Source organism: Bos indicus, chromosome 17 (assembly GCF_029378745.1).
Source record: "Bos indicus isolate NIAB-ARS_2022 breed Sahiwal x Tharparkar chromosome 17, NIAB-ARS_B.indTharparkar_mat_pri_1.0, whole genome shotgun sequence".
Lineage (NCBI taxonomy): Eukaryota > Metazoa > Chordata > Mammalia > Artiodactyla > Bovidae > Bos > Bos indicus.
In genome coordinates, this window is record NC_091776.1 from 52,760,516 (window position 1) to 52,772,780 (window position 12,265).

The window sequence follows — 12,265 nt, forward strand, 5'->3', positions numbered from 1 at the left end:
AAGATGGAAAAGCTCTATACAGTCAACAAAAACAAGACCGGGAGCTGACTGTGGCTCAGATCATGAATTCCTTATTACCAAATTCAGACTTAAATTGAAGAAAGTAGGGAAAACCACTAGACCATTCAGGTATGACCTAAATCAAATCCCTTATGATTATACAGTGGAAGTGAGAAATAGATTTAAGGGCCTAGATCTGATAGATAGAGTGCCTGATAAACTGTGGAATGAGGTTCGTGACATTGTACAGGAGACAGGGATCAAGACCATTCCCATGGAAAAGAAATGCAAAAAAGCAAAATGGCTGTCTGGGGAGGCCTTACAAATAGCTGTGAAAAGAAGAGAAGCGAAAAGCAAAGGAGAAAAGGAAAGATATAAGCATCTGAATGCAGAGTTCCAAAGAATAGAAGAAGAGATAAGAAAGCCTTCCTCAGCGATCAGTGCAAAGAAATAGAGGAAAACAACAGAATGGGAAAGACTAGAGATCTCTTCAAGAAAATTAGAGATACCAAGGAAACATTTCACGCAAAGATGGGCTCGATAAAGGACAGAAATGGTATGGACCTAACAGAAGCAGAAGATATTAAGAAGAGGTGGCAAGAATACACAGAAGAACTGTACAAAAAAGATCTTCAGGACCCAGATAATCACGATGATGTGATCACTGACCTAGAGCCACACATCCTGGAACGTGAAGTCAAGTGGGCCTTAGAAAGCATCACTACGAACAAAGCTAGTGGAGGTGATGGAATTCCAGTGGAGCTATTTCAAATCCTGAAAGATGATGCTGTGAAAGTGCTGCACTCAATATGCCAGCAAATTTGGAAAACTCAGCAGTGGCCACAGGACTGGAAAAGGTCAGTTTTCATTCCAATCCCAAAGAAAGGCAATGCCAAAGAATGCTCAAACTACTGCACAATTGCACTCATTTCACATGCAAGTAAAGTAATGCTCAAAATTCTCCAAGCCAGGCTTCAGCAATACGTGAACCGTGAACTTCCTAATGTTCAAGCTGGTTTTAGAAAAGGCAGAGGAACCAGAGATCAAATTGCCAACATCCACTGGATCATCGAAAAAGCAAGAGAGTTCCAGAAAAACATCTATTTCTGGTTTCTTGACTATGCCAAAGCCTTTGACTGTGTGGATCACAATAAAGTGTGGAAAATTCTGAAAGAGATGGGAATACCAGACCACCTGACCTGCCTCTTGAGAAATCTGTATGCAGGTCAGGGAGCAACAGTTAGAACTGGACACTGAACACCAGACTGGTTCCAAAGAGGAAAAGGAGTACGTCAAGGCTGTATATTGTCACCCTGCTTATTTAACTTCTATGCAGAGTACATCATGAGAAACGCTAGGCTGGAAGAAGCACAAGCTGGAATCAAGATTGCCGGGAGAAATCTCAATAACCTCAGATATGCAGATGACACCACCCTTAAGGCAGAAAGTGAAGAGTAACTAAAAAGCCTCTTGATGAAAAAGTAAAAGTGGAGAGCGAAAAAGTTGGCTTAAAGCTCAACATTCAGAAAACGAAGATCATGGCATCCGGTCCCATCACTTCATGGGAAATAGATGGGGAAACAGTGGAAACAGTGTCAGACTTTATCTTTTTGGGGCTCCAAAATCACTGCAGATAGTGACTGCAGCCATGAAATTAAAAGACGCTTACTCCTTGGAAGGAAAGTTATGACCAACCTAGATAGTATATTCAAAAGCAGATACATTACTTTGCCAACAAAGGTCCGTCTAGTCAAGGCTATGGTTTTTCCTGTGGTCATGTATGGATGTGAGAGTTGGACTGTGAAGAAGGCTGAGCACCGAAGAATTGATGCTTTTGAACTGTGGTGTTGGAGAAGCCTCTTGAGAGTCCCTTGGTCTGCAAGGAGATCCAAGCAGTCCATTCTGAAGGAGATCAGCCCTGGGATTTCTTTGGAAGGAATGATGCTAAAGCTGAAACTCCAGTATTTTGGCCACCTCATGCGAAGAGTTGACTCATTGGAAAAGACTCTGATGCTGGGAGGGATTGGGGGCAGGAGGAGAAGGGGACACCAGAGGATGAGATGGCTGGATGGCATCACTGACTCGATGGACGTGGGTCTGAGTGAACTCCGGGAGTTGGTGATGGACAGGGAGGCCTGGCGTGCTGCGATTCATGGGGTCGCAAAGAGTTGGACACGACTGAGCGACTGAACTGAACTGAACAGTATGTGATGTTTAAGTGTACACTTTTACAAAAAACATAAAAGCATAAAAACAATGTGGACACAACTTCATGGTAGTGGTTGACTGGTGGCAGGGGGTGGACGGGGCAGAATGACACACGGGGTTTACTCTTTATCTGTAACATTCTATTTCTTTAACCTTGAAAAATACAGCAAATACAGCAAAATGTAAACATGTTAAATCTGAATGTAGGTACACAGTTGCTTCTTGTACTCTTCATTTTGTGTCTTTAAGCTATTTACTAAAAATAGATACAGCAATCACTTGGAGGGCCTGAGGGACATTTTGCCTGAAGCTAACCTACAGTATGTTTAAAGAAAACAGAAGGGAAATAAGTATGACTTCAGTTCAATAATGCAGGTAAAGTCCTATGGTTAAAATAAAACCTGAAGAACAGCCAAAATTAAGCACGCTAACATAAGCATGCTAACAATATTGCTACAGGAGAATTAAAAGTGTACTGGGGAGAAATCGTGCTTGAATAAGCTGGGTATTTCTTTCTTTCTTTAAAGATTTTTTTTAAAAATATGGACCATTTTAAAAGTCTTTATTGAATTTGTTAAAATATTCTTCTTTTGTTCTTTGTTTTTTGGCCATGAGGCATGTGGGGTCTTAGCTCCCCGACCAGGGATCAAGCCCACAGTCCCCTGCATCGGAAGGCTAAGTCCCAACCACTGGACTGCCAGAAAAGTCCCTAAGCTGAGTATTTCTAAGCGAAATACAAACCTTTTCACTGGGCAGGGCTGCGTCTTTGTTGACTAACAAAATCTTAGATGAGTTCTTTTTAGCCGAAGAGGATTCTGTCTCTATCAACTTCTCATCCTCTCTTAAGGCAGATTTTGAAGAATCCAAACAGTGGGACTGCTGGATGGCGATCAGCTCACTGTGAATAATAAAACCAAACAAAAACAGGCATCTTGAAACAATAACAAACATATGACACCAATACTCATACAGAAAAGCATCTCAACAGGACAAAAAGAGAGATTTTTCCTTTTTCATGAAGAAGCTGAAGTTTGAATAGAATGTATAGATTCGAATAGAATATTTATATAGGATATTATAAATTAATGCACACCCTTCACAGCAAGAAAACAAAGTTCTTTGTTAAAGGGTAACTACAGAAGAGAGAATTGTCCTCCTCTCTACACCTTCTGGAAAAAACAGCAAAGAAAAGAAGGTTTGAGGGATAGGATCATCCAAGAGAGACAGGGGAAAGAAATGAATACAGTATAAGGTTAAACGTGTAGATTTTAGGTTTTCAGCGTGAGATTGATTTTTGCTAATAGTTTTTTAAAAGTTCTTTTCTGAAAGTTGAATGGCACTGTTATGGGTCCTTAATTCTTCTACAGGATCTCAGTAATTAGAGAACAGACACATGTAGCTAAGTTTCTGGGCAGGTTATTAAAGTCTGGGCTCAAAGCAGAGAGCCTGGAAACAGGCCCTGGAAACCTCCTTCTCCCACGGACCTTCTGGATCAGTCAGGGCAGCTGCTATGGCTTCTCTGTCCACAGATACACCCCTGGCTGTCAAATGGAATGGAGGTATAAATGTGAAGAACATTTTGGTCAGATGATGAAGTGTGCACACAAGTTCTTATAATCTAAGGAAGAATGGGAAAACATGATTATCTTTTCTACTTAATCATGCATTTGTCATGCGATGCCTTGGCATGTGCCTCTGCTGGAAGAACAAGAAGTCACTTGAATTATTTCAAGCCAGGGAGGTCAAAAGGGCCTGGAAAGAAAACTCAGAAGTTGCTTTGGAATTTCTTTCATGCCTTAAATTTAATATATGTCCACTGTACTCTTAAAACTGTCTAACACAAAATTTTTCCCTTAATATATGCGTGTTTTTGTTCAGTAGTGAAAAACAGGAAGTTGTGTCCTACTGGGATTTGTGATTACTTAAGGCAATCTTTTATTAAAACCAAATATGAACAGGTAACATTTAGTGTAACAACCAATTTTTTAAAAAGCTTTTGCAACTGACAGAATCAGTATATGATTTTTAAATGACTCAGGCTTCTAAACAGGCCAAATGAAAACCCAAACAATGAAAATCCCCAAAAGGAATTTTTAACTATAAAGTCCTATGAAAGGCAATGTGATGATTCAGATAAGGCTCTCAATAGAGAAACTTTATTCTTTCTATAATTTAAGGTCAAAGAGCAAGGTTTTCTTTAAAAATAGCACAAGTTAGGATAGTGCCCCACAACTACCTACAGGATTCAGCAACGGACAGTGGGATGAGCCTGAAAGGGCAGCATTTGCTAACAACTAAGAAGAAGGCTGAGTGCCGAAGAATTGATGCTTTTGAACTGTGGTGTTGGAGAAGACTCTTGAGAGTCCCTTGGACTGCAAGGAGATCCAACCAGTCCATTCTAAAGGAGATCAGCCCTGGGATTTCTTTGGAGGGAATGATGCTGAAGCTGAAACTCCAGTATTTTGGCCACCTCATGCGAAGAGTTGACTCATTGGAAAAGACTCTGATGCTGGGAGGGATTGGGGGCAGGAGGAGAAGGGGACGCCAGAGGATGAGATGGCTGGATCGCATCACTGACTCGATGGACGTGAGTCTGAGTGAACTCCGGGAGTTGGTGATGGACAGGGAGGCCTGGCGTGCTGCGATTCACGGGGTCGCAAAGAGTCAGACACGACTGAGCGACTGAACTGAACTGAATGCATTTTCTTCTCTTAAACAAAATAAAAAATACAGTCAGATAGAAATGGTCAAAAGGCACAAACTTACAGTTATAAGAACTAGAGATTTCACATACAGTAGGATTAATAACATTTACACTGCTGTAGGCTATATACGAAAATTGCTGAGAAGGTAAATCCTAAGGGTTCTCATCACAAGGAAACAATAATTTTTTTTTCTTTTGTATCTATATGAGATGATGGCCATTCACTAAACTTACTGTGCTCATCATTTCCTGATGTACTTAAATCGTTACGGCAAACACCTTAAATTTAGACGGTGTTCCACATCAGTTATATCTCAATAAAACTGAAAGAAAAAGGCCAATAACTGTTACCAGCTTGTTAAATACAAATATTCTTTCTCCTGCATGATTTTGAAAAGTAAGAAAGTTTGGGAGATGTAAACTGAACACAAAGGCCAAAGCAGTCGGATGTATCAATAAGCCAATGCAGGCCAGGAGAATGTCTTATCTGGGGTCTAGGGAATGTAATCTGGACATGAAAGAAACAGCTTATCGATTCAAAAGGATCCAGGCTGAGAATGCCCCAGAGCAGCATTCTACTCTGTGAAGTGACCTCCCCGTTTGTTTTAAAATAAAACATGTTTGCTCAGCTCATGACAACTGGCTGTGTTGTTAAGCAAAACCTTTGCCTCAGATGCTGTCCTAGGCACAAATTCTCACTGGAATCAAGTCTCTGTGCAACCAAAAACTCAACAGCCTGTGCTGTGATGAAAAGAGGAAGTGGTGTGTCAAACGCAATGTCTGTTGCAAACGCTGCTTGCATTTCACAGCTGGCATGAAGTGGCTCCTGCAGGCCTTTTCTATTTCTAAACTCAGTAAGTAGGCTCCCTGGGCTTCCCCGGTGGCTCGGCGGTAAAGAATCCACGTGAAAATGCAGAGACGTGGGTTCAATCCCTGGGTCAGGGAGATCCCCTAGAGGAGGAAATGGCAACCCACTCTAGTATTCTTGCTGGAAGAATCCCATGGACAGAGGTACCCAGCGGGCTACACTCCATGGGGTGCAAAAGAGTTGGATACAACTTAGCAACTGAACCACACCACCAAGTAGGCTCCCTGGGTGTTTACAAACGTGAAACGAGACTGACCTTGTCGAAGAGTTGTACTTGGTCCCGCTGGCGCTTTCTGAACAAGTGCACACAGATTTGTGGCGCACGACCCTCTGCACTTTGGAAGGCTTGAAGATGCTCATCCACTCCACGTCAGACATGTGGCCCGGCGCTTCGATTACGAAGTTACTCGGGTGGCAGCACTTGGACTCCCACATGTCGCTTTCATCCACACAGGCTTCATTTCTGTGGCAACAGGAGACTCCAGGCCTTTCCAGGTGGTCCTGATAGTCGACATCCAGCTTTTCTGGCTGCTTTGAATCAGAACAGCTGGCCAGGCCCAGGTAAACGTTGACGTCATGCCATTTCTCATCAGATACAGATGTTGATGTTTCTGAGGGTTGCTTCTCTTCGTTCTGAATCCCAATTCCATTCCCTTTGTGTGATCTTGCGTGGATCTTGCAAAATGTACTTTTGTTTTCGGGTTCAATCTGGATTTTTCCTCCCAGAGACCAAGACTTTTGTTTCTCCACTAAGTCTTTTGCAAATAGAGATGAGATAGCAATTACACTTTTTCCCCCAAATGAAGTATTAACCTGTAGTTTCTTCTCTTTGCATACATCACAAGAGCTCTTGTCTGACCTAGTTTGCTGAACCAACGTGGTCTCAAATTTTTGGTCCTTAACCAGTGACTTCTGATTTTTCTCCCTCTTAAAATCGACTTTTAGGTGGTTATTTTCAAGGTCTGATAAACACATGTCTCTGCTATGGTGGCATTACAAAAAACGGGAAGTTATAAGATACACTTGATACTATCATTCTAAATATTTCACTCAAACCTCATCAGTTGAGCTAAACCCTAATAAGACCCATTTGTCTCAGTTGAAAATAGAAGGTAGGAATTTTATATTCTTTGGAGCCCAGTTTTAGCCCAGCCTCCTCCAGGAAGTCTTTCTGATCACCAAGCCCACATGCCCACTCCCCCATGTCCCATCCTTAAGGTCTACTATACATATGTCCATACTGCAAATCACTATCTTACTGCATAGATGATCTAATTCATCAGAGAGACTCTCCTATTACAACTGTAAGGCTCGCTGTTTCAGACACACGAATGTCCTGTCTAAAGATGCTTAAGGGTGTTTTTCACATATGAAGCCATTTTTAATCCCCCTAGCACCTAGGACGGTCGTTAATACACACTCAGTGTTCTGTAAATACTTGTTGACTGACCTGTTATTTCTTTTCCTAATTCTATTAGTTTCACAGTAAACAGAGCTAAAGCCAGAACTGAAAGGCAATGGGGATTCAAGGTACAGAGATAAACTGGACAGTGCCAAATGTGTGCACCATACTGTATTCTGACATCCCACTTATCTGCTACACCTATGTAGCTATGTACCGAAAACCAGTCTAAAGTAAAAATGACACATGTGCATAAAATAAAACTCACTGTGACAAACCTTTTACTACAAGGTTAAAATTCTCATGTCACATGTGTTCAGGTGTTCTAATCTATATGATTCTGATTCTCCTTCTAGAATAGGAAAGGCCGCTTTATGTTCTTAAAGAATAACTTCAATCGTCTAGCCCAGGTGCCTCCCAGAGGAAATGAAGTACAAAAAGGAAAGAGAGACAACTGGTTAGGGGCTTCTGCCTGCTGGAGATCGCCGGCTTGGTCTGATGTTTATTAGTAGCAGCTGCAGATGCTGGGATACAGAGCCATGGTGTTAGAATCCCCAGTAAAAGACCCGAAGAAAAGCACAGCGAATGCAGCAAAGTGTGGGGTGAGTTCCCAGTCTTCCTGTCTGCAGCAAAACCCTGCAACTCCTGACCACTCCCGACCCCGAACGCCAGCCTCCTAGGGAAAGGAGCATGCCACTGGGCCCAGCTTCTGCCCTTATGTGGAGAAATGGGAGTTCCCCGAATGCCCCCTCCTTTCCACCACTCCCTTACTATTTTGGCTGGATATGTGGACTAAACTGAACTGTGGGACAGTTGTATGCTTGTTAAATTAAACCACTCTTCATATGTTTATGTTTTACTTTTACAGAAACCAATTTAATTCACATACTGCCTGTTATAGGTAAGAGCAGATATCTTCTTCCATTAATAAGGAAAATGGAAAAATCAAGCTGAGAGCAGAGGTCACCCTCAGCTGAACTTCTACTGCAGTTATTTCTACCATTCTTTGATGTTCTTTCTTTTAGATAAGCATAATACCCAGTATATCTTTATTCTCTCTATTCCTAGCCCAGTGCCTAAAATACTGAGAGTTCTGAATAAATGATTCATCTCTGTAATGTCTACTTTACCTCAAAGCCTTCTATACAACACACACACACAAATAATGTATTTAATGAAATTTATCAAATAGTTTAATTAGGATCATGCCTAAATTCTAAATCTAGTCTCACTACAACCCAGGATTAAAATGATAATTATTAGCTCACATATATTTTTTCCCATTTACTCCCTGCTATCTAGGGAATAGTAGTAAGTACTGACCCATAGTAGGTACTTAACAAATATTGATGAATGATGGAAATAAATACAATATCATATTAATGGCATCTTACTAAGGTTACCTGGATTCCATGCCCTTTGATTCCTCCATCTTTGAGTCATATATCTGTATTAATTCCTGAGAATTTTCCACATTGAAATTAAGAAACTGCAGATCACGCTGTTGTTTTACGTAAATCTGCCGTAGATATTGATAAATCAATACAAAGTGTAACGACAAAGCTAAAGCAAGCCAACAATTGGGTGTTTCAGACGCTAAAACGTATCAGACAGTGGCTAAAGACATATGCTGAATATGTTTGCTTTCCTTTTTCCTATGTTAGCACCAAGATTTGTTAGTATAACCAGTCTCCTTTACTATAAGCAAGACTCTATCTGCGAGGTTAATACGATTGATACACCTTTAAAGTAGTCAGGATTCCAGAAGCACCATAAACAAAATCACCAGGCATACACTTTTCCTAATTTGATGTCTGTTTATAAATGTTTCCCACTTAATAGTGAAGAGTGAGTGGGGACGTACCTGTCTCAGATTATGCAGCTCTGCATTCATGCGTTCTTGCTTTGACTTTGCGATATCAAGTAGCTCATCTTTCCTTTTTTCTCTCTCTGCTATTTAAGAACAAATATTATTAAAACATTTTTCACCAGCCACATCAATACACACCTCTTCATTTCTGACAACTGAATGTGCACATGGCTAACAATTTTTTTTCACACTCGTTTCTGAATTTTAAAATTGCAAAATGGATGTCCAGGAAGAAGTTTAATCTGTGATTCTAACTAAATTTGAAAACTTTTGCAATATAATTAATGCTAAGTCAAAAAAGTATTCCAAACTGTACAAACTCTATGATCAAATGACGTGTGTGTCTGTATGTACATATGCATCGAAAAAGGCTGAGGGCAAGCACACTGAAATATCAAAATAAGTTATTTTTAGATGTAAAGATTAAAGAAAATTATTTTCCTTTTTTTGGGGGGAGGGGATGAGTTCTAAATCTCTAAAATTTAATACTTTATTCTTTACTTATTTATTCACATTACACAGGTAACTTGTAAATGCATTTTCCTTATAAAAATCCAAACAACATATTACTTTTATCAACATAAAAAAAAAACTAACATTACAAGGGGAAAAAAAAATCACTGTTTTCTTCAGTATGTAAGTCAATCTGATATAATCTCACAATCAGGCTATTCCTATGTGATCTTGCAAACCAAAGACTTAGGATACTTGAACCTATGAGGTGACCCCATAGGTAGATAAACTTGTCTTTCCATTTTAATGAAAGCCCAGGACTCCTTTACAGACTTTCTATTTCTTGAGAACTCTTTTTACCTGATAGGTAAGTAAGATTCAGAATTGTCTTGAATATACACTTGAATATTACACTCAATTTCCTAGCTCAGAAAGAAAAAGAGGTATTTTTTAAAATATTCATTCTTTTATAAAGACCATAAATATTCTGCTGAAATGGGGACACTTCATTATTACTAGAGTTGGAGTATCAGTCAGTCAGTTCAGTCGCTCAGTCATGTCCAACTCTTTGTGACCCCATGAATCGCAGCACACCAGGCCTCCCTGTCCCTCACCAACTCCCAGAGTTCCCTCAGACTCACGTCCATCGAGTCAGTGATGCCATCCAGCCATCTCATCCTCTGGTGTCCCCTTCTCCTCCTGCCCCCCAATCCCTCCCAGCATCAGAGTCTTTTCCAATGAGTCAACTCTTCGCATGAGGTGGCCAAAGTACTGGAGTTTCAGCTTCAGCATCATTCCCTCCAAAGAAATCCCAGGGCTGATCTCCTTCAAAATGGACTGGTTGGATCTCCTTGCAGTCCAAGGGACTCTCAAGAGTCTTCTCCAACACCACAGTTCAAAAGCATCAATTCTTCGGCGCTCAGCCTTCTTCACAGTCCAACTCTCACATCCATACATGACCACAGGAAAAACCATAGCCTTGACTAGACTGACCTTTGTTGGCAAAGTAATGTCTCTGCTTTTCAATATGCTATCTAGGTTGGTCATAAATTTCCTTCCAAGGAGTAAGCGTCTTTTAATTTCATGGTTGCAGTCACCATCTGCAGTGATTTTGGAGCCCAAAACAATAAAGTCTGACACTGTTTCCCCATCTATTTCCCATGAAGTGATGGGACCAGATGCCATGATCTTCATTTTCTGAATGTTGAGCTTTAAGCCAACTTTTTCACTCTCCTCTTTCACTTTCATCAAGAGGCTTTTTAGTTCCTCTTCACTTTCTGCCATAAGGGTGGTGTCATCTGCATATCTGAGGTGATTGATATTTCTTCCGGCAATCTTGATTCCAGCTTGTGCTTCTTCCAGCCCAGCGTTTCTCATGATGTACTCTGCATAGAAGTTAAATAAGCAGGGTGACAATATACAGCCTTGACGTACTCCTTTTCCTATTTGGAACCAGTCTGTTGTTCCATGTCCAGTTCTAACTGTTGCTTCCTGACCTGCATACAGATTTCTCAAGAGGTAGATCAGGTGGTCTGGTACTCCCATCTCTTTCAGAATTTTCCACAGTTTTTTGTAATCCACACAGTCAAAGGCTTTGGCATAGTTAATAAAGCAGAAATAGATGTTTTTCTGGAACTCTCTTGCTTTTTCCACGATCCAGCGGATGTTGGCAATTTGATCTCTGGTTCCTCTGCCTTTTCTAAAACCAGCTTGAACATCAGGAAGTTCACGGTTCACGTATTGCTGAAGCCTGGCTTGGAGAATTTTGAGCATTACTTTACTAGCATGTGAGATGATGCGAAGTCAATATTTTTAAAATGGGTTCAGAACTTGGCAAATGAGAACCCACAGAAAAGAAAGATCTGAAGTGCTATGTGAAGTCTTGCACCAGAAAAAAATATTAGTATTATGCTTAATGAGAAATCATTTCATTCACTCAGAAGTGAGAGAGCAACAATAAATGTTTAACCTTAAAAGAACCTCCTATATTTATAAGAAGTTCAAATGAAATGCACAAAATGGCCCTCTATTACATGAATGGATTTTGAGTCAATCAGATGCAGCCTAAATCGAAATGTGCAACTCCTATGGTTTATTAATAGTTCTTTTCCACGTGTCATTTTTCTATTGGATGAAGAATACAAATATTTACTTTATCATTGCTTTACGTTTGGAACATCACAGAAACCATCCAAGGACAAAGGCATGAGCTTTGCTGGGGACGAGACTCTACCTAGACAGGTTTTCTGCCAAGTGCTTGCTGGTAATCAGAGCAGGGCCAGGTGGAATAAAGCACGAGGAGTGACCTGTGAAAAGCCACCACCTCCTACCCAAACACGCTTAATGCTCAGCCCTTCCAACCCGGGCCTGCAGTATCATCTTATTTCAAAAAGGTAATCCACATGCACAGAACGGAGGACACGGCACAGTGAAAGCTACTGCCTCGGGTTTAAACTACTACGTCTCCTCATTTCTGAATTGATTTCCTTGCATTAGATGAGTCAACACCATAACAAAAGCCTAAAGCATCAGTGCACTTGCAATATTTATGAAGCCCCATTTAGTCTGTATGAATTCAATCCTATGCACAGAGAAAACAATAAAAGAGGGGCCATAGCTCCTTTCACAGGGGAAGTGATGCCTATCGGCCTCTAGGCCTCCTGGCTGCTCTCTGTTCTACCCACCTCTCATTTTCAACAGCATCTAACATGCTGGTGCCTTCCCAGTGTTTAGAGATACTTCTTTAGGGCACAGCACGGC

General features: G+C 40.8%; 1 protein-coding gene across 5 annotated transcripts in view; it reads right to left on the reverse strand.

Moving 5' to 3' along the window:
* The window catches only part of CCDC62 (coiled-coil domain containing 62), a 44,563-nt gene that overhangs the window by 16,288 nt on the left and 16,010 nt on the right, over positions 1–12,265 (reverse strand). For 3 of the 5 annotated variants that reach the window (XR_011561151.1, XM_070769473.1, XM_070769471.1), the window contains 4 exons: positions 9,047–9,135; positions 8,586–8,701; positions 6,037–6,762; positions 2,950–3,106 (listed from right to left, as the gene is read on the reverse strand). Coding sequence is in view for 4 of the 5 variants with exons in the window: in XM_070769473.1 (XP_070625574.1) it covers positions 2,950–3,106; positions 6,037–6,762; positions 8,586–8,701; positions 9,047–9,135 (1,088 nt within the window). In the remaining variant the exon portion in view is untranslated. The remainder of the gene's footprint in view (positions 1–2,949; positions 3,107–6,036; positions 6,763–8,585; positions 8,702–9,046; positions 9,136–12,265) is intronic. The other 2 variants (XM_070769472.1, XM_070769474.1) reach the window with 2 other exon arrangements.